The 20,551-nt window shown below is 43.8% G+C and overlaps 1 protein-coding gene across 3 annotated transcripts in view; it reads left to right on the forward strand.

Annotated features, from left to right (window-relative positions):
- Positions 1–20,551, forward strand: part of tbc1d4 (TBC1 domain family, member 4) — a 42,448-nt gene that overhangs the window by 15,604 nt on the left and 6,293 nt on the right. Inside the window, exons 9-19 of one of the 3 annotated variants that reach the window (XM_084084312.1) lie at positions 46–156; positions 2,961–3,083; positions 7,511–7,570; positions 9,408–9,619; positions 10,039–10,182; positions 14,794–14,948; positions 15,544–15,756; positions 17,329–17,490; positions 17,644–17,802; positions 18,216–18,316; positions 19,732–19,875. In XM_084084312.1, the coding sequence (XP_083940438.1) occupies positions 46–156; positions 2,961–3,083; positions 7,511–7,570; positions 9,408–9,619; positions 10,039–10,182; positions 14,794–14,948; positions 15,544–15,756; positions 17,329–17,490; positions 17,644–17,802; positions 18,216–18,316; positions 19,732–19,875 (1,584 nt within the window). The remainder of the gene's footprint in view (positions 1–45; positions 157–2,960; positions 3,084–7,510; positions 7,571–9,407; positions 9,620–10,038; positions 10,183–14,793; positions 14,949–15,543; positions 15,757–17,328; positions 17,491–17,643; positions 17,803–18,215; positions 18,317–19,731; positions 19,876–20,551) is intronic. The other 2 variants (XM_084084313.1, XM_084084314.1) reach the window with 2 other exon arrangements.

Raw genomic sequence — 20,551 nt, forward strand, 5'->3', positions numbered from 1 at the left:
GACATTTTAATGTACGGATAAATGCACACGTGTCCGTGTCTGCAGAGGATGAAGCCTGGGTCCGATCAGGAGGAGAATGAGCTGGTGATTCTGCATCTGAGACAGCTGTGTGGAACTAAGCAGGAGACCCACCTCCACATCGGAGATGCCCCTCAGGTAGTTTAATCTGTGACTGAATGTCTAATCCCTGGTCCCCACTGGAGCTCACTAACACCACAGGTTTAAGTGGATAAACAGGTCGAGTGTTGTAAAAGGGTTGACCAGTGTTGGAACACCCTGTGTCGCATTACAACGTATTGTGAGCTTGTAGATCGCATTTTCTCACTATTTGACATTCAACAAAGTGTATAGGGTTTAAGTGGTTAAGCTGGTAGAGGCTAAACTTGTACCTACCATTATTGATGACAGTTTTCAGATTGAATGCTCAGTATTGAAGCTGTAGTCCTAAAACAACTGATATATAGGAATAATAGTTTAGTCTACTGTGAGACGCATTCTTACTTCTTGATGTTTAATTAGCAAAATGATAAGGGTGAAAGTAAATGGTAGTTTAATACATTGACATTGACATTCCTAAACGCAATTGTTTATATCTAGTTCATATATTTATTTATTCATTATATTTGTATTATATATATTTTCAACTGATTTTGAACCAGGGACCACCACCCTGACTAAGAATCAACCAGGGCACCACTGTTGTGTTGGGTGGGGATATGTGGGCTAAGATTAGTTAAAGGTGGCTTGGGGTGGACCTTGAAGATTGCTTGAAATACGCTAGTGGTCCAGAGCTCAAAAAAAGGTTTAGAACCAACCACTGATCTATTCCTCTTACTTTATCCAACCTTCCATATTAAACTGATACTATACTGATTTGTAACATTTATTAGTGAGCAAACACATGTCATTAAATGGCCTAATTCCTAATAATGATGACACCTTCCCTTCTTGAGATTCTGACTCCCTTTTCTGTGGAATTTCTTGACCTCAGACTTCCTAGTAACTGACTTCATTGACCCGTCATCTTAGGTCACCAGGTCATTAAGTGCACTGCTTCTCAAGTAGTGGTCCATGGACCACTAATGGTCCATGGCATGATTACAGGTGGTCCATGTCTGTCCTTTCTTGGCTATAGTGGTGGTCAGGCACAGTCTCATGTCATTTTCTGGCTCCAACCTTGCCCTGTATACATAATGCTGTTATATAATACTAACATTCTTCAGGTATGCCAGTGTGGCAATACCACTCTCACAGAGATACATCGTTACAAAACGTAAATTACATTTCCCTTTTACTGTCTGAAAACTCAGAACTTCACAAGTGACTGTGTTTCTTTCATGTCTCTTGAAAGAGTCAGTGGACAATGAGCTGATCCTCTTCTGTAGTAAAGCTTGAAGTACGACCACTGATAATGTTTTTAATTCCACTGTCCTCATATCACACAAATACCAAATTACTAAGTTTCTCCAAAATGAAATAAAATAAACTAGCAAACAAAAACAATCTTCCTATCACCACATGAAATACCTTCACGGACCACCAGTGGTCCAAGGACCACTAGTTGAAAACCTCTGATTTAGACTGATCACCAACTGATTGAAGCAGGGAGATGCATTATGCATTTAGGTGAGATGGACATAAGTCCATCTCAAATAAAAAAGATGTGTTCTCAATGCATGTCAGCCGTTTGGTGGAATTGAATCTGACGCGTGTCGGACTCGGCATGTGTGGAGGCACAAATTAAGCACGGGTCACTGTTGTAAAAGTGGGGCCAAATCGTTCATTGTGTCAATAGGATCACAGATAGCCAACTGTGTCCTGACCTGTAAGAAGGTTCCGACACTGTCTGAAATTGTCAGCCATAGTTGTGTAACGTGTGAAACTGTGCAAATTGAGCAAACAGCACTTTGACCAAGTTTGGTCAGAACGTTGTTTGCTGAATTTGCACATTACTGTTTTTTCGTAATATCAAGCTGTTTATGCAGACTTTTCCTTTATTTTGACATGTTTTACTTTGTCCTGCACCAGCGACAGATTATATGGATGTGCATAAGACTAGCTTTTGAACTAGGTCCACAAATACTCAAATGTGTAGTAAAGCAGAGTGCCCAATTTACCACCACAACAGTCACAGTGACTGTGTATTTTATAGGGCGCTGCCTCCCAAGAGTCCCAACATAGTTGACAGTAAATCGGTGTCAAGATTTACTTCAGCATCTCAACAAATGTTAGGATGTAAAAGATAGTTGTCAAATCAGGAAAGCAGCTGTGCAGATGGGGCGGCAGTGACTTAGAAGTTAGAGCGGCTGTCTGGGACCCGGAAGGTTCCCAGTTCAATTCCCTCCTGGCTTAGGGTCAAAGTGTCCTTGAGCAAGACACTGACTGAACCCCATACTGCTTCCGATGAAATAAAGTAAAATAAAATAAATAAACTCAATAATAACTGTATTATTTAGTCACAAGCTCTTGTTAATACTTTTCATTGATTAAATGTTTATAAAAACCCACAGACAGACTTAACCACTTTCACTTTTCAAAAATGTTAAAGAAGTAGCTAAAATACCCGATCTATAGTACAAGGAATAAAAGATGGAGATACAAGGTTTGCCCGACAGCGACAACATCCCTCTATGCCTTCTTCTCTCTGTCTGACGTTGTGATTCTCAGTGGCAGCTTGGCATATCCTCTGTTCCATCACCCTCTAGTGATATAATATTAATATGGCCAGCTGCGCTTGTGTACTACTGTATGATATTTGTCATGACTCAAAAAAAGAAAGTTTCACTCTAGAGCTGGTCTGGAATGAAAAATATGAAATAAAAAAGCTAAAAGAACCACCACATACTTTTTGTACATCTGCAGTTCATGTAGTGAGGTTTTTGTTGCACAGAAGACATTTTCACAACTACATGTACATTTCTTCTGACAGCTTGTTTCTGTCCATTCTTGTTCTGCGGCAGAATGCTCAAAACAGCACAACGGGAGGAGATGGCACTGCCACAGGCGGACGCTTCAAGCTAGATGTCCTGAAAAACAAAGCTCGTTCCTCCCTCACCAGCTCTCTGGAGAACATCTTTTCACGGGTAATGTTACGGCTGACAGAAAGGTCTTCTTTTTTTATTTTCTTACTTTGTTATTACCAGCCGCGACAACGTGGCTGACTGGTATTGTTTTCACCTTGTGATTCTGTGTGTGGTGTTTATATGTCTGTGGACAAATTCTGTCAACACAGCCGCACAAGAACATTTACAAAACTTGTGTGTAGTTGAGATCGCAATGAAAGCCGGGTTAAAAGATGTGTGTGGTCCAAGCAAGGGCGCCAGAAGTAGGGGTAAACAGATACTCTCACATGTACAACTATTTGACAAGTTCCTAAAAACAAAATGTTTGGTGCACCATTCACACCGATATGGCGCATATTGTCATATTGCGCCTAGTATATTTATTTATTTATTTCTCTCCCTCTGTCCACCCATCTCTCTGTCTCATAAGGCAAATTTTCTGTATACTGCACAAAAACAACTTATTTTAATAAGATAAATGTACCCTTAACCCTCCTGGCTCCATATTGAACATAGCCGTCCTCCCCTGTTTTTGTGTCTGTGCCCTCTGTCTCGATTCGTCTGTTTCTGTGTCACTGTCATCCATGGGATTTGGATTGACCCATATCTGCTGCCAGTGAGGCAGCAGAATAATATCTTAGTTTAAAGATCCAGGCAATCTAATTGCTCTGCTACCATCTGTTATTTGTGTCTGAGCCTTGACTGTGTAAACAACATTAGTCTGTAAACATTTGTTCATTAATGCCGTTTTTAATCACTCGCTGCTTTGCAATGAAAGTTCTGAGTTGATAAGGGTTTGGTTTCTGACCTGACACCGAGCATTTTGTGGGAGTAAGTGAAGAGATTTGTTAGAAGACACCGTTACTGTATAGCAATTCTGTTGCTCTCCCAAAAGGAAATTAACTCTCTTCCCATGCACGTTTGAGAATCATTTCTCAAACAGAGAACCAGGTAGACTTATTACTTAACACTCCACAAGACCTAGCTGTTTTCCTGGCCCTGAGTCTCCAGAGTAACCAACAGACATTTCTCTGATATTTTTAGCGTCAAATCTAGAGATGGTACTGTTATCACCAAACCAGTACTGGAGTAAGATTAGCTGTAACAAAATATATATGGTGAGGTAAGCGACTGTCACATCAAGCTCTCTGCAATGCATCAGGAGAGACAGGCTGGTGTTTTTCTCTTTCGAAATGTAAACACTATTATTGGGCCTGTAAGCTTAGACCCCTATTGACCTATAGCTTCAGCCTGAGGCATTGGTGTCGTGGTGGGCTCTGGAAGAGCAAATGTACTCCATACAATATTTTCTGTATTCTATTCTCCCCATTACTCAGTGTCGTGAGTTCGCCCCCATTGTTTCGCAGTTGCACTCTTTACGTCAGAGTGTGGCTGCCCCTTTGCATGGAACCCTAACCCAATCTAACTATATAAATGGCGAGCAACTTCCGCACCCTCGGTGGTGACACCCCACAGCTCTGTTATCGACTAAACAACGCACCGCCAGACCACATGTCGCCTACTGACTCGCCACGCCGGCCGCGCTGAATTTACGCCTCGCGTAGGGGACATCTCACTGCTCACTACACCGTTTCCACCGCGCAACATAATTAATTCTACTCACCAAATGTCGGACAAAACGGAAGGGGAGCCCGCTTCGTACCGTTTACCGTGCGCACCACCTCATCACCACAACAGCAGCCAGCCGCTGCGGGGCTTTTTTCCTTTTTTTCAAAACTTTTTTTTTGGTCACCATTTTCTCCAGGCACCATTTCTGGTGTAACGTCGGGTGTTTCTTTTCACCAGCCAATCACCTTTCACGTTGCCACGTCCGTTGCCACGTCGCGCTGACGTACGCTAAACAAGCGCTGCCGTGCGCACAATGCAAACGAGCCCAAAGGCGCGCAAAAATAAGCCGCGCATTGCTTAGACACAAAGTCAGACCTGGCAACGCAGCCTACGCCAATCATGTGTGAGAGATCTACAAGCTATGGGCCAGAGACGCCACCGTATCTTAGCAACAACTACAGCGCTCACTCTCATTGGTCGTGTCACGCTAACAGCAGTCTCCAGACAATGGCATCGCAGACAGCTTGCTGTTACTGCTGTAGCCATCACAGGCAGTTGCAGCACGACGGACAGGGCGCTGTGATAGCTGCCATGTCGCTAACGCTAACCTGGTTGTCATGCCTGCAGCGGCTGTGCAATCACTTTGTCAACAATGCACGTTCGTGTGGTGAATGTCTATATTGCTGCTCAGTTCGTCCATTGTAGATGGTGTATGTTTGTGTGTGTCTTCTGGAGAACTATTTAGCTCCACAGCAACTACAGTAACTAACGTAATGGCAGGACCGCCCCGTGCAAGGCATGGTAGGCTGCATTATGGTCATGTAGTAATTTCAGATAATTTCGCTCCGATTAGAGCAGTGTCTATCAACCCTTTCACGCCGCCCCCCCCCCCAAATACACGTACTTGATCTGGGCCCCCCCCATTCTGTTTGACTCCGTTCCACAAGTAAATATTGTGAAAATAGCCGATCTACAAGCTCGAAACGCCTCACGTTGACAGGCTTTGTAAGCTTGGAGAACAGCTATTTCCTACATGATTGCCTCTTTCTTACATTCTTTGCCAATGTGGCCCATGTTTTCATAGCATAGTTTATTGACTACTTCTGTTGCAGAAATGGCCATTTCCTTTACTTTCGGTTTTTTATTGTCTCCGCCAGGCCGAAAGGCATGGCGCAAGACTATGTTTCACCCCCTGTCCGTCCGTCTGTGATAGCTAATCTCTCACATCGTTGACTTGATCGCAGGAAAATAACAGCCCGATGTGGAGAGTCAGTGAGAGCTGGATAAACGACGTAAAATGTGTCAAAAGGAGTCTGTACGGCTGTCGATAAATGAACACATGACGTCGGTGGGAGAGGAGATATTGTGTCTTTTGGACAAACTGCAGCGTGGTGCTGATGTTTGTTGTGTGAAGCAGCTTAATGTCAGACTGTTTGGCTTGGAGCGCCTCAGTGCGGCTGCAGAGTTCATGTGCAACCTCTTCCAGAGAGACACAGACACACTAGAAACTCTGCTGGGGAAAAAAAACACTGCTGGGCATTGACTTTCCTATGGACATTGATCTACACACTGCAGGTATATCTGCTACACACACAACATCAAACTACACACTGCAGGTATGATGCAGCGTTTGCATTACAGCCAGCATGCCAGCGTAGTTCCCATATGGTTTCAAGGTGGGCTAAACCATATGGACCCCATGTCAGCAATGTCAGCGGCATCCACTTCAGTCCCAACTGCGATGCCCATGCAGGCTATAAGTAGCTTCTACCTGGCCCTTAGGTGGGCCCCAACTAGCCATGTTTATGTGGGACCAAGGCGGGTCCTAACTGGGTTTGCCCATGCAGGCTTTAACTGGGTTCTACCTGGGCCCTAGCTGTACCCTAACCAACCACAGTGCAGTGCCCATCGCTCCAATTGTTGTGACGTCAGGGCTCTCAATACTGCACATTGGTGGAGGAGGAGGGTCCGCAGGGCGACCGCACACATCGCTGAACCAATGGTAGCCCACGGATGTTTCCTCTGTGGATTTACAATCTGCCCCTCTATGCCACATATCATCCGCACTACAGGGTCTTCACTGACCGAGCCACGGCCCCACTGACCCTCATGACGCTACGCCACTTAAACGTGCGGCAGCATGCGCTGGGTTGCCAGCTTTGCACAGCCTGCGCCAGAAACAAGCAACCACCTTCATGAAAAAAAAAAAAACACCGAAATGGTCCGCAATGTTCCAGGGGTGTCCCCGCGCGTCCCAACACTCCACAGGGGGTCAGTGGACCATCAGGGGGTCCGCGGACCCCCTGTGGACCCCCTGAAACATAACAAATATTATTTCTTCAAATTTTTTCCTTTTTCAAAAAAAATTTTCCCCAGTTTCACTCCGGCGATTTGGGTCCCCCAATATACACACGGCCACGCTGGGCCCCGTGCGCGGCTGGGGTTGAGGGGGGCGTAGCCCCCCGAAACTCTAGTGTTTAATAATACACTACCCACACTGTTGATTGGTGGTCATCCTATTTCTAGTATCTCATTAACAGTGATGTTAGCTGAGCATCAGCATCCCACGTTATTCTTCTGTTACCATATTTTTTCTGATAGTGTACATCGTTGTTTATGCATCTCAAAAATCATAAAAGGAAAAGTTCTTATCACAAATAAATATTGTACATTACATTTCTTGAAATACATGTTGCTTTCCCCAAATTAATTTTGGGCTATTTTCCTGTCAGCACCCTGTCCTCAAGGGCACTCAATATTGTGTTATGACAGAAATCATCATTACATTCTTCTCGGAAACTACCTCGCATAGACATACTATATGTGTTTTTTGCTAACATGTTTGACTTTTGCTTATGTTATATAATATGTTTCACCAGGGCGCCAGTCGAATGCGAGGCCGCTTGGGAAGCATGGGAAGCATGGGCAGCTTTGACAAAGTAAGTGTCCTTGACTGGGATTGTGAGACTTCTTCCTAGAGCTTCCCTCAGGACCTCTGAGAATTCTCACTTCAGACCATGGTCTGTAGGAGGTATTATATCCCACTTGTCCTCGGCAAAGGGCATGGTAAGCCAACAACCGCCGTGAGCTACAGACTTAAAAAGACACTTTTGATTGTGGCTACCAGCAGTGATCCTCTCACAGTTGAATATTTTTCAGTTGGGTCAGTCCCTAGATATCTCCACAGTTTATATGTAAACTTGTCTGAAGACAAACAGCGCAGTAGGGAGTGTGTTTGTGGAGCCGTCAAGTTTAGCCATTTGCGGCTTTGCTAGATGGCAGTGGGCTCTGTTATGTCACCGGCATGCAGAATGTGAGGCGCGTGTGTGATGGCGTCTCCCCCAGGGCCCCATTGGTTATTACAGATCGGATACAGGGAGGCTATGTGAATTATACTGAACATACAGACATAAAACAGACCCCACTATGCAGAGGGAATCTTTACTTTCTGGTTTGTGTTAATGTTAAGACACAATTCTTATTCTTTTAAATGTTATTGTTCCATTCAGCTCCACCTCCGTTGTCTAATCCCTGTGACCGCCGGTTGAATCCGACAGAAAGTTGTTTTGCACGGTGGTGGAGCTTAGTAAGTAATAGTCCGAGGTTCGTTTCAGGATGCAGATCTCCATGCAGGCAGGCAGGCAGGAAACATGGGACAGGATGTCCAGTTGTGTGTGTCAGCTGAGCCATGGCTATGCTTGCTTCCTTTGTGGAAGCCTGTAAACAGGACCTGACACAGAGTTAACGCAATTCTTTATCTTATCCCATATTTCATTTCATACAATGCAGAATGCAAATACAGTATAACGGAAAGGCACTAAGCTTGATCATCTTATCTAGCGCACCCTAGAGTAAGTGGAACCAGACAATCACGGTTGGAATGTCTTCTCTGATCAGCACAGTGCTAGGTACAAGTCAACACAGTGTTTGAGATAAGGCATTCTGAGGTAGTGCTCATGTTCTAAGATAGTGGTGTTTTACAAATTCCATCAATTTTGGCACGGCTGCTTCTTGCGCAATATAGGAAATGTTGTAAATATTATTACGCCCGCTGCTGCCATGTCCCATCTCTGGGAGGGCGGTGTCCCAGAGTGTGAAGAGAGGAGATTGGATGGTTTTGGTGGGGAGCTGAGCCATCAAGGGCCTCTCCGCCAATAGTGTGTATCGCTGTGAGTCACAGGACCTCAGCGATTAGAATACAATAGATGTGGGAGCCCGAGAGAGTCAGGCATGAGGTTGTGATAGTAAGGCCACAAGCGTTGTGTTGAACCTGGACTGAGTCTAGTTGTAGAAGGCACTGGGCTACAGTAGGTGAGTGCAGACCTGTTGAAAATAGCATACTTTAATGTGCAATGTGCTTACATGTATGAATTTGCACGTAGGAATTTGTTTAGGATTTTTAATATGCATGATGTGGATTGAAACTTTGCACCTTTATTTGAATGTATACTGTACATGTCATGTATATGTACAGTGTATGTATATACTGTATGTTGGAATATTGGCAGGTTGAATCAGAGACTGGCTCGCGAGGCTAGGGATGAAGACCCAGGCTATTCTACACCTCAATACAAATTTTGCACTTCTTTTTTTTTTTTCTCTTGATCACATATTATTCAAAATGTTATACAATTTATTATTATACATTTTGTTCAACTAAAAACTATTCAAAGTCAAATTAACAATGCCCAAGCAAGTAGATAAATAAATGAAAAATCTGTGCCAGGGTGTGAGCATTACAAATATGACCCACCGCCTCATCACTCCCACCTTCAGCAGGACGAAGAATCCCCGGGTCACTCCCCTCCAGGGTCTCCCTCTGGTTTCCCTGATGATGATCCGGACGCCCCTCAGTTCCGTCGGCGGGCCCACACCTTCAGCCACCCCCCTGTGAAGAAACGCATCTCCTTCGAAGGCCAACCGGCCAGCCAAGGCAGGCAACCCCCGCTCCGCAGGCAGCAGTCTGTTAACGTCGAACTACTGCAGAGGTATAACAGCAACAGCATCACTTCATCCTATCCCAAAGTCACTTCCTTTCCTAGTGTGAACCTGTAGGAAGCAGATCAGCTCTTATCTCTGCTGGGGCTTAGAATCTTACATTTAAAATGTATAATGAAATATCTTTGTTTGTTTGGTTTTGAAGACACTTACCCCTAAAGCATAGTAACATTTAACATTTTCCTCTCCTCAACCTGTTTTGTCTTAATGTGAAATATTTATTTGATCACATACAATGTGATCTATTCTGAGAAATCTCCCCATCGTCAGCCCCACAGTCCTTTTGAACAATAGCAGCACAGGTTTCCTCACACTCTTTGATGCCGCATTCTGTAGGAGTCCGAGGCTTTTCTTAGTATAACGTGTTTGTCTTTGACTTGTGGCCGTTTCATGTGTTTGGCTCTCCCAGCCCTGAGAGAACGCGCAGCGTCTCGGAGAGTGACTCCACCTTCAGCCTCCCCTCCTCCTTCTCCGCTCCCACTTTCCTGAAAAGCATTTACCAGGGCTCCCTGGGCTCCCTTAGCTCCCTGACTGACAGTGGGAGTCTTAAGAGGTGAGAGGGAGGTGCACAGTCACCACCCCACCACTGAGAACGGCCAGAGAATTGACCAAGGGATTGGGGCGGGTTTACTGTATGTGATCAAGGCCGTGCATATGGTGGCAGCCATATTTGTTTTGTCTGGTCAAACCTTTAACATCTATCTTCTTGTCCCTACGTCTTTGAACCTATTCTTATCTATCTGTGGCCTTTTTTTCTTAACAGAAAAGAGTTTCCAGCTGTTTTCTCTACAGTCCGCTGGACACTTCCGCTCCCTATTTTCCCCTGAAGCAGGAGGAGATGTTGCATTGCAACGCTAGTGCTTGTGTTTAATTTGCATGCAAATCTGTTTCTCTTGCAGGCATGGCAAAATTTCAATATCAACCTATCATTAACACTGTCAGCCACTGTTTCCTGATATCCCTTAACTAAAGCAGTTCCTAATCCTTTAAAGCAGTGGTGGGAAACCTTTTCAGGCACAAGATCACTTAAGCAGGGCTACAAACTAAACGTTGTTGTCCAGACTACTACGGACTGACTGTAAGTCGAATGAAGTTGGGAGATCAGTTGGTTGAAAGCTGACAGTTGGCTAGTAGGTGCTAAAAATATGTCTTTTCAACAAGGAACACATGAACATGTGCATGCTTAAATCATTGAAGCCGACTGACAGTGTACACACCGCATATTCAACAACAGATTTTCGTCCACACACACTTTCCAACACTTATCAACGCCAACGTTGGTTTGGTGTGTTGAGTCCGGCCGTTCTCCAAGGCTCAGGATCATTACCCAGTGCCAGACAGTGAAAACCATCATTGATTTTGCCTCTTATTATAGGTTGCTAATAGAATAATACAAGCATCAAGTCAATAATTTTATAATAAAACCTAACAAAGAATGAATTAATTGGAATAATAAAGGTAAGAGAAATTCTGACTCTGAGGAGAAAGGTATTGAACAACAAACAAAACTGATTAATAATGGTTGTTTTTGATCAACTCAGTTGATCACCTCAATAGCCCAATCTGATTACCTGGTATATCAAAACTGGTGTTTGCCCACCCCTGCTTTAAAGACAGGTTTCACTTTTGCATCTTATGGCCTCACTGGTGTTTTACTTGTCAGTATTGATCTCAAATTCAGGTTGAAGTTTTACTGAAATATTTTCACAGGTAGTTGATTTTCCCCTCGTTATGGTGCATTCACTGTGGATGCATCCAACGCATCTAGACGCACCGGAACCCCTATACTCCAGCCAGAGAGCAGTGCTGTATGCTGTATTGGAATTACATATGCCTCGTTGAAAAGCTTATTTGCTATTGGTTGATGCCCGATCAAAGTTCACCAATGTTGAATTCCAAGCTTCAGACACGTTGAATGTTACGTGACACGGGTCAACGCCTTCGACACACTGCAACGGGAAGCTCCACCCCTTTACTCCCACAGAATGTAATTGAACCAGACACTGACATTGCTGATGCGAATGAGAATGTGTGACCCTGCCCTTAGGCATTAAACTGTGGTAATTATCCAGTGAACATTCTAACAAGGAAAAGGCAAAGGATTAGGGTTGAATTTGTTATACCATCTCCTGGCTGTGTTTGTACATTGACACTTGCCCCACACAGTCTAGCATGGTAAAGAAATGACAGTGTGTTGTTGGAAAGTAAAGGTTAACATTTCTATTATGAATGACATTCTACAGACTAGTGTAGGATGTCAATTCCTGGGGATGCTTTCCCTCTCTCACGGCAGTCCAATCCCAGAAGCTCTTGCATTGTTAATGTCACCAGCAAGAGGTGAGGAGAGATTTCAGGACACTTCAGCCTGGTTAAGTCTAAAAGCCAAGGTTAGGTTACCATAACCTTAAAAGCTGAAAAAACGTAGCCAGTGTTTTCCTCTCTTTCTGAACATAGCCTCCCACACAGTGGTGCTTTTGAAGTGACTTCTCCACACTTTTTCTTTACCTCGATTGGTATCAAATGACTGTGAAGAATTCAGATCATTCCTGTTGAGGAAGGGAAGCCAAAGACGGATTGGTGTCAATTCTACAGGACAGCCACATCACACCAATGACCCTGGCTTCTTTTTTAGCCGCATGCTGAAAAGCATAGCGGCTCTATATTCAGTCTGACTCTGACCCAACAGATTTCCGACATGTATTCATGTTTGCAACACTTTTTTTGCGTGATTGGCTGTCGTTTAAGCCAATGGGCGCCCTCGTCCTCCCAAGCTATGGGACTAGACACGCCTCTCTCAGTGGATTCGTCTGAGCGCTAGCCGAATTTGGCTAATAGTTAGCTTGTATGCTTGTATGATGTTACTAACTGTTTTTAGCCAAACGCGGTAATGTCCACTCTCCATTAGTTCTCGACGCAAGTTGCGTTATTAATCCCGTAATTTTCATGTATTGTACATCCCAAAATCAAATGTATTAACCATGTGAGAGAGAGTAAAAAAAAAGCGATTCTGGGCAAGGTAAACAGAACACTCGCCCCAAAACACACTCACCCCCATTCATTTCGCGCACAGAGGCCGCCGGATTAGACCCGGGCGAGTGTGTTTGGGCACGAGCGTTCTTGTAATCCCTTGCCGCATATGTAGCCATGGTTCACATTCATGTTTCAGGGCTACTGCCTACCGCATGATGCATCCATATCAAGGGCCCTTTTAATACAAAAACCCACGGCAATTTCGGTCTACAGTACACCAGCCTTCAACAATAGTGTACATTCAGTGGTCAGGTTCGTTCAGAAATCAATTGAAGAACGCAGGAGCGAGTTTTCCATATATAGCAAGCCACGCGCGAGAACGTGCATACACGCAGTACACTACACATGTGTCGTTTTCAGATGGTTTTAATTTGAAGGTATAACAGGCTGTTCAATGTGTTTTTGTGAGTTACGATAACTGACCGGCGTGCTCTATGCCGTCGTGTTGTGTTAAGTTACACAAGTGGCAGAAACGGTGCTTTCTGATTTTCACAATACAATGTAATCCACCCGCGTTTAGTTCAGTATTATAAAAGTGTTCACCCAACGCGTGTAAACTTAAGCTAATAGGTTAACAACAGTCTCGAGTCGGTCTCAAACAGTCAGGGGGGGGGGGGGAGGGGGGAGACAAAGACTCGGTCGAGAGAGGCAGAGAAATGCAGACGATGCATCTCATTGCACAGAGGTGCGTGAGCAAGATAAGGATTTAACTTCATTTAAATCAGCACAGTGTAAGCACAGTGTAAGTTAATGTCCGCTGCCGTCAGCGCCATCTTCATAATAGATAAATATATATTCAGAACAGAATAATAATATTAAAAATATTAAATAAAACAAAAAATCGAAAATCTTCTTTTCTTTTTTTTCGGGTTTTGGGCCTAACATGATGGCAATAGTCGGGTTCGGGCCGAGCCCCGGGCCGGCCCAGTCGGGCCCAGTTAGGGCCGAGCCTTCATTTTCAGGCCCGTTGAGAACTCTATAAATGATTAGTAGCCTTAAAGCTACTATTTGAATACTATTATTATTTTGCCTATATTGTGTGGCTCGCTGTGCATCACTCTGATTGCATCTTTCATTCATTCTGCAACGTGTTAATTGTCCATCACCTGACAACCTTTAGCTGTCTTTTGTCATCTTCATTTCTTTATAGTTAAATGTTGTGTTGTTGACAAGATTGGGGCCAAAAAAGCCTGCCGCATGCGGCTTTATTATGACTTGTCATTCTTGTTTTTTTACATCACTTCCTGTTATTCATCATCCACATGATCAGATCATAACAGTGCTGACCTGTCATGATGATCTTTGGATTAAGGATTTACATTTAATCTCGTCAGTGTTGAAAAGTGGATGGGCATGCAGAAACATGCAGAATCCTTTAATTTAAAGTTAAAGGATCTTTCAAATCATTGTACAGCACAGCAGTCTCTTTTTGTGTCTTTGACATTTCAGTGTTGACACTCATCAGCTCTTGCATCTTGTGTGTGGACATATATGAGTTGACGTGTTAAATTTGACGTTAAAGTGACTTTATGACCAGATCCAGCTGCTCTTTATCAATGCTCTCTTCACTCTCCCCACAAAACCCACCTCTTTTCCAGGAAATGAACAGACTTTCATGCATGACGCACCGCACCCTTGGCTGTCTGTCTGATTGTTGTTCTGTGATATACTAATGTGTGCTGCAACACTAGCCCGTGTGCTTTATTAATACGAGTAATGCTGTCACATGATGTGTGGGCCTTTTTGCCAGCATTTTGTCAGCAGTGGTGTTAATATTCTTCACTGTTTCTCATTCACTCAGGTTGTTGATGATAAACCTGTATAAGGTTTCATCTGTGCTGTCAGTGTGTGTGTGTGTGTGTATGTATGTGTGCGTGTGTGTGTGTGTGTGTGTGTGTGTGTGTGTGTGTGTGTGTGTGTGTGTGTGTGTGTGTGTGTGTGTGTGTGTGTGTGTGTGTGTGTGTGTGTGTGTGTGTGTGTGTGTGTGTGTGTGTGTGTGTGTGTGTGTGTGTGTGTACACACACACATGCACACCTGAATGTATGCCTTCTAAAAGGGTGCTAAAAGAGTCTAGTGTAAGATGACACTTTTATTGGGTGTTGATGGTCAGTGACTGGGCTCTCTTGTCTCTCAGTAATGGGGAAGGCAGAAAGAGGACATCATCGGGCTGCAGCACCGACTCTTTGAGTGGAGGGCTTCCTCCACTGACCCCACGCAGGGTCTCCTGGAGGCAGAAGATCTTCTTGAGGGTCGCCTCGCCCATGAACAAGCCCTCCATGCAGCACCCAGGTGTGACTCTAGACAAGCATAGGGCCTGCTGTAACACAATCACTACTGACATTTACCCAAGGCACAACATGATACACAAAGAACAGGTACTAAATAATCCACAGGCATATAGGAAGTAGTACAAAGCGCAAAGGGCTGTCGGAAAAAATGACTTATTGTGAAAATCTCAGCCATATCTACACAATATGATATGTATTTAGTTATCGCTGATATATGTCTGCTTGTTTTCGCCTAAAGCACATTGTATTTCTTCTAATACTATGACATCTTTAAAATGTACTGCAGAAGAATACCAGCTGGGAGATTAGTGTCAGATATCAGGAAAGTCCATTGAGAAAGTCCATTGAGAAAGTTTTACCAATGCATTTTTATTTTACCTTTTCAAAGATTCAGTGTAATTAATTGTCGTGAATTAGTGTGACTTATGTATGTGTGTAAATAGATAAAACATTTGATGGCTCCCTGCCAAGTCCCACACCAATATAACCACAGACCTTGATATACCAAATCCAAATGTACATTTTTGCACGTTGCACTTTTATATAGTAACTATCAGGTACTGTCTACCGATGTAATTTGGACATTATTGTTATAGACCACTGTGACGGCAGAGAGCTGTTGCCACTCTCGCCTCGTGCCTTGGACCAGAGCCATGACCCCCTAGGCAGGCTCCTCCAGCCCTCAGGTGTCCACATGACTGGGGAGAAGCCCAAACGGACCGGGCCTGACTACCGGGCCCTATGGAAGACTGCCATTCACCAGCAGATCCTGCTGCTTCGCATGGAGAAAGAGAACCAGAGACTGGAGGGTGAGTTACAGTACAGTTGGGCACAGGTCACATGACTTATTGATGATTGTCCTTGAATTTAGCAGCTCTCCGGTCACATGAATCTCACATATAAAGAATGCTATGTTCTTTATTGCATTAGATCATTCAGTGGCCTTTCATGATAACTGTAAATACTATGTAAAGTGTTGTAGGTATTTATAATTTATGTCACAGGGGCACTTTTAAATGGAAAACATCCACCGCACACACTGGCTGCCATTGTTATGAATTCTTGAATTTTCTTGTCCTTCATTTAGAATAGTTGTTGAAATGGAAATGCTCCAGCAACCATTCCTGCCACCGTCCCTGTTCCTTATCGCCTTCCATCATGATGATGAACCTACATTTGCACAGTCACTCTTCACCACACACATGCTGTAACACTAGAGGCCTTTTTATTCTTATGTGTAGCCTGCTTTCCGAGGAGATAGAGCAATAGAAAGCCCAGTGCTAGCTACCCGTTAAAGAGTCATTTGAGCCCACTGTTTATTTTGGGACGAGTCAAACGTTGCCTTCTCCTGTTGGGATTCTGGAGTGGGGCTAAATTTAGATAGGAATGTTTGGATCGGCCGAACATGTGCGCATGCACACACGAGTAGATACACACCGGCATAAACATGCTCAGTTGGTTTTAAAGTGCACAGAACTGATTCCGTTTCATTTAAAATGTAAAGCGTTTGCATTGTTCTCTGCAGCTATGTTCAATGTACAAAGGCACGATACAGAGCTTTGTAAAATATCGCCCTCTGTTGGCCAACATCACACAGTAAACAACTGTCATGCAGTTTTGTTTTCCACTTAGCACCAACACAACTCTCCCTTTGTTTGTTTGCTATGATACCAATGCTGGTCTGAGGACCTAACTGAATAACCCTTTTGAATAGAAGGTAAGTAATATGAAAGATACTCCCTTGGGTCAAGGGTGATGTTTTGCATGTAGTTATTTATTGGTGCTGGTGAAATTATGTAGGTTTCTCATATTCCTATCAACCCTTTGTGTTTGCATGTTCAGGGTCAATCATACTCTATTGTCGGCGTGTCTCTCATTCTGTGAACCTCTCTCCTCTATCTTGATTTTGACAACCAACCCCCCAGCCTCCCACGTCATAACTTTGAAATGGTGTGAGATGAATGTGGCTTTGTTGCTTGTGTCCATGTGGGTTACCATGGGAACTGGTTCTTGCAGGGTGAGAAGAGCTGTCTCCACGGTGACTTCCTTGCTCTGCAGTCTGACCTCTCTTTTAATCAGTCACCTTCCATTTCACAAACCCACAACCAAGAGTGCATTTTGTGTCTTTGTACCGTTTTACCTCCTGTTACCCTCCTGTGTTGATTTACTGGCATACCTCCTCATTGAGCCATTATGAACTGGTCTGCTGATCGTAGCCAAACTGAAACTGTTCTCCAGACTTATGACTTTACACATAAGACATATCACAACATTATATTTATAAGTGCTTACTGCAGTTCCACCACATGAACACAGAAAACCACGTAGAATTAAAACATGTATTTTGTCTGCCCTTCCTCCATTTGCTGACCTTGCACTAGCGAGCCGAGACGAACTGCACGTCCGTAAGATGAAGCTGGACTATGAAGAAGTAGGCCAGTGCTCCGCCGATGTCCAGGCATTATGGGAAAGGAAACTGACTGCTCCCGGCAGAACCACAGTCCCACAGGACAAGGAGGAGATGCATAATGCAATCTGCCAGGGTGAGAGAGCTGTTTGTGTGTGTGTGCATGTGAGGGGGCTAGAGAGTGAACGCACACGTGCAGTACATGTGTGTGCATGTTTCTTTGCGCAGGGGGTCATATACGTGGCAAATGCATTCCAGGAACACACCTGTTCCCTGTCTGTGTCTCCAGGTGTTCCTAAGAGCAGGCGTGGGGAGGTGTGGCTTCTTCTCTCCCACCAGCACCGGCTGCGCCACCGTCTGCCCCTGCGCCAGCAAGCCCCAGACACCCCCTACCAGGACTTGCTGAAACAGCTGTGTGCGCAGCAACACTCCATTCTGGTGGACCTAGGTGTGCACACTGCACAGCACACAACAAACCTGAGAACAAAAGTTTTCCAGATGTGTAAATCAATTAGAGAATGCTGCATATGCCAAGAGTTCTGGAAATGGACATTTGTTTTGTAACACCCTGCCTCACTTGTTCGCTTGTCATTGCAGTTATTTTTGAAGGGAATAACAATCCAATTAGAACAGGCCCACTCTAATCAGTTAATTCAGGAATGATGATTTGATTCATGTACAAAGTAGGAACCATGCATACAACCATATAGATAAGTATACTGTACACTTCAAAACATTATATGAAACAGTCATTTATTTTTGAACTTGCAACAACTGATGGAAAAGTGCATCACCCTGCAGTACCTCACAGGGTCGCGAAGAACAGTGAAACAGTGACCTCTCTTCTCTCTTCTCCCCCAGGACGGACCTTCCCCGCTCACAAGTATTTCTCAGCTCAGCTGGGAGCAGGGCAGCTGTCCCTCTACAACCTCCTGAAAGCCTACTCTCTGCTGGACACAGAGGTAGTCACTCACTAGAGAGTAGTCATGTGGCCTATGTGTTGTAGAGTAGCCCTGTCTGTGGCCCAGAAGCCTCATATGTCTCTTGGCCAGGGGGGGGATTTTCCATGTGGTTACATACTGTATGGACACGTCAAGCTGTTGGAGGAAGTTGTGTGCAGTTAAATGGTGGGTTGGTATGTCAGAGAATTGTGGGATTTCCGGCGCATTTTTGATTATTCAAAGCTATGCATGAGTTGAGGTGGGATGTCTGAAGACCCCTCTGCTGCCATCCAGTGGTTGGTAGTGTGTAAGTGACCAGCATTCAGAGCTCAAGCTCCTATCTCTTGTATTGAAGAGGAGTTAATTAATCGCATTATGTACAACTTATAATGAGAGTCAATGGGCAAAGTTTATAGCGCCCCACAAGGCCGGAAAATCGTCAACTATCAGTAACTTTAGTTAAATGTAATCTACATTTTATTGCAGATTATACATTCTACTTGGTGATTGCAAACCCTGGTGGGTTAGGGAATTTGAGAAAAAGCTAACACTAACCAGGATAAATCGACATTTCACTTGACAAACATTCGTTTTGGATTTTTTTGTTTGTTGCTTTTTTGCCTTTATTTCGATAGTACAGTTGACATGGATGTAAACAGGGAGAGAGAGAGAGACAGGGAGTCACACGCAACAAAGGTCGTCGGGCTCGGGAATAGAACCCATGACTCGCTGTCAGGCTGCTTTAGAGCCTATATGTGGTATGCACCTTAAAGGGCAAGTAGAGGTTAGTAGAGGTTTTGTTTGTGTTGTACCTTGCCATGATGTAACTCCAAAGTGGACTAGAAATCAAAAATAATTGATCCAGTGATTAGAAATTGATAGTTCAAAATATGCTCCTCATTGACTTACATTGTATGGTAAAACAGCTCCCAAAGTCACTCTTTTAGCACTTGAACAAACGCAAACAAAAAAATGTTACCGTCCTGTTGATTTTGCTATTTTTATTAAGAAGAAAACCCGGACTGGATCCGCGGATCCGGATCTTCAAATAGTAAAATCAGGAGGAAGTTAACATTTTTATAAAAAAAATAAACAGTACTGGGTTTGATGATGTTCTATATTGTCTGAATCAACTTGGTTTGTGTTCGTTTATGTGCTTATAGAGTGACTTTGAGAGCTGTTTTACCGTACAAGTCAATGAGGAGCATATTCTGAATTCTGAATTTCTAATAAATGGAGCAATTATTTTTGATTTCTTATCTACCTTTGGAGTTACACCATGGCAAGGTAAATACACAACCCAAACCTCTACCAAAGTGGTCTTGCCCTTTAACCACTAGACTAGGCCATCGGCCATTATAGATAGATCTTCACTCTAGGATGTGGTCCAGCCACATCACTGACTCATAGATGAATCATTGTTTTGTATTGCACAGGTGGGCTACTGCCAAGGTATCAGCTTTGTGGCTGGTGTGCTGCTGCTCCACATGAGTGAGGAGCATGCCTTTGACATGCTCAAGTTCCTGATGTATGACCTGGGATTCAGACGCCAGTACAGACCAGACATGGTCTCTCTACAGGTACATGGATGAATGGATTGCACTGTAATTCAGGCCTAGATTAACAAGCGTAACTAATTAACCAACCTCCGTGATTATTTAAGCTTAATTTTGGAACTTTAGCAAGAGCATCCTGAAAATTCAGTAGTAAAGTTTGCTATAAAAAATGTGGAAGCTATTTAAACTTTCAAGCTATTTAGAATTGTAGTTATAAAACATGCCTACATTTCCTTAGTGGGTGACCCTCACTTACAGGGAATCAAACTGAATTCAGGCAGGTTTTGCACTTTAAACCAAACGATGTTGAGGATGAAGTTAAAGGAGGCGTGCCACTGAAAAACAAGTATAATCTGAACACCACACTCATTTTTTTTTCCAAAATGTGTTTTGAAAGAGTGAAGGATTAGGAATTCAGTTAGCTATCAACAACAAATAGGAGCCTGCCCTAGTAGTGTACGGGTGTCCCCACCCCTTGTACAAACCACAGAGAACTGCTTGCTCTGTTAGTTTCAGCTATGTACTGACCTCACAGGGTTAGAAGCGTCAGCAGGCATGGTAATGTTTAATCTTCATCAGGTAGACATTCAGCTAACCAGTGCCCGCCTAGTTCTTGCAATGTGCTACCTTTGCGGTATTTAAAGACCAACCCTATGTTCATAGAGTTTCTCCATTGTCTCTTGGTGATTATTCAGTACGA

This window comes from Gymnoscopelus microlampas (assembly GCF_963454915.1).
Source record: "Gymnoscopelus microlampas genome assembly, chromosome: 17".
NCBI lineage: Eukaryota > Metazoa > Chordata > Actinopteri > Myctophiformes > Myctophidae > Gymnoscopelus > Gymnoscopelus microlampas.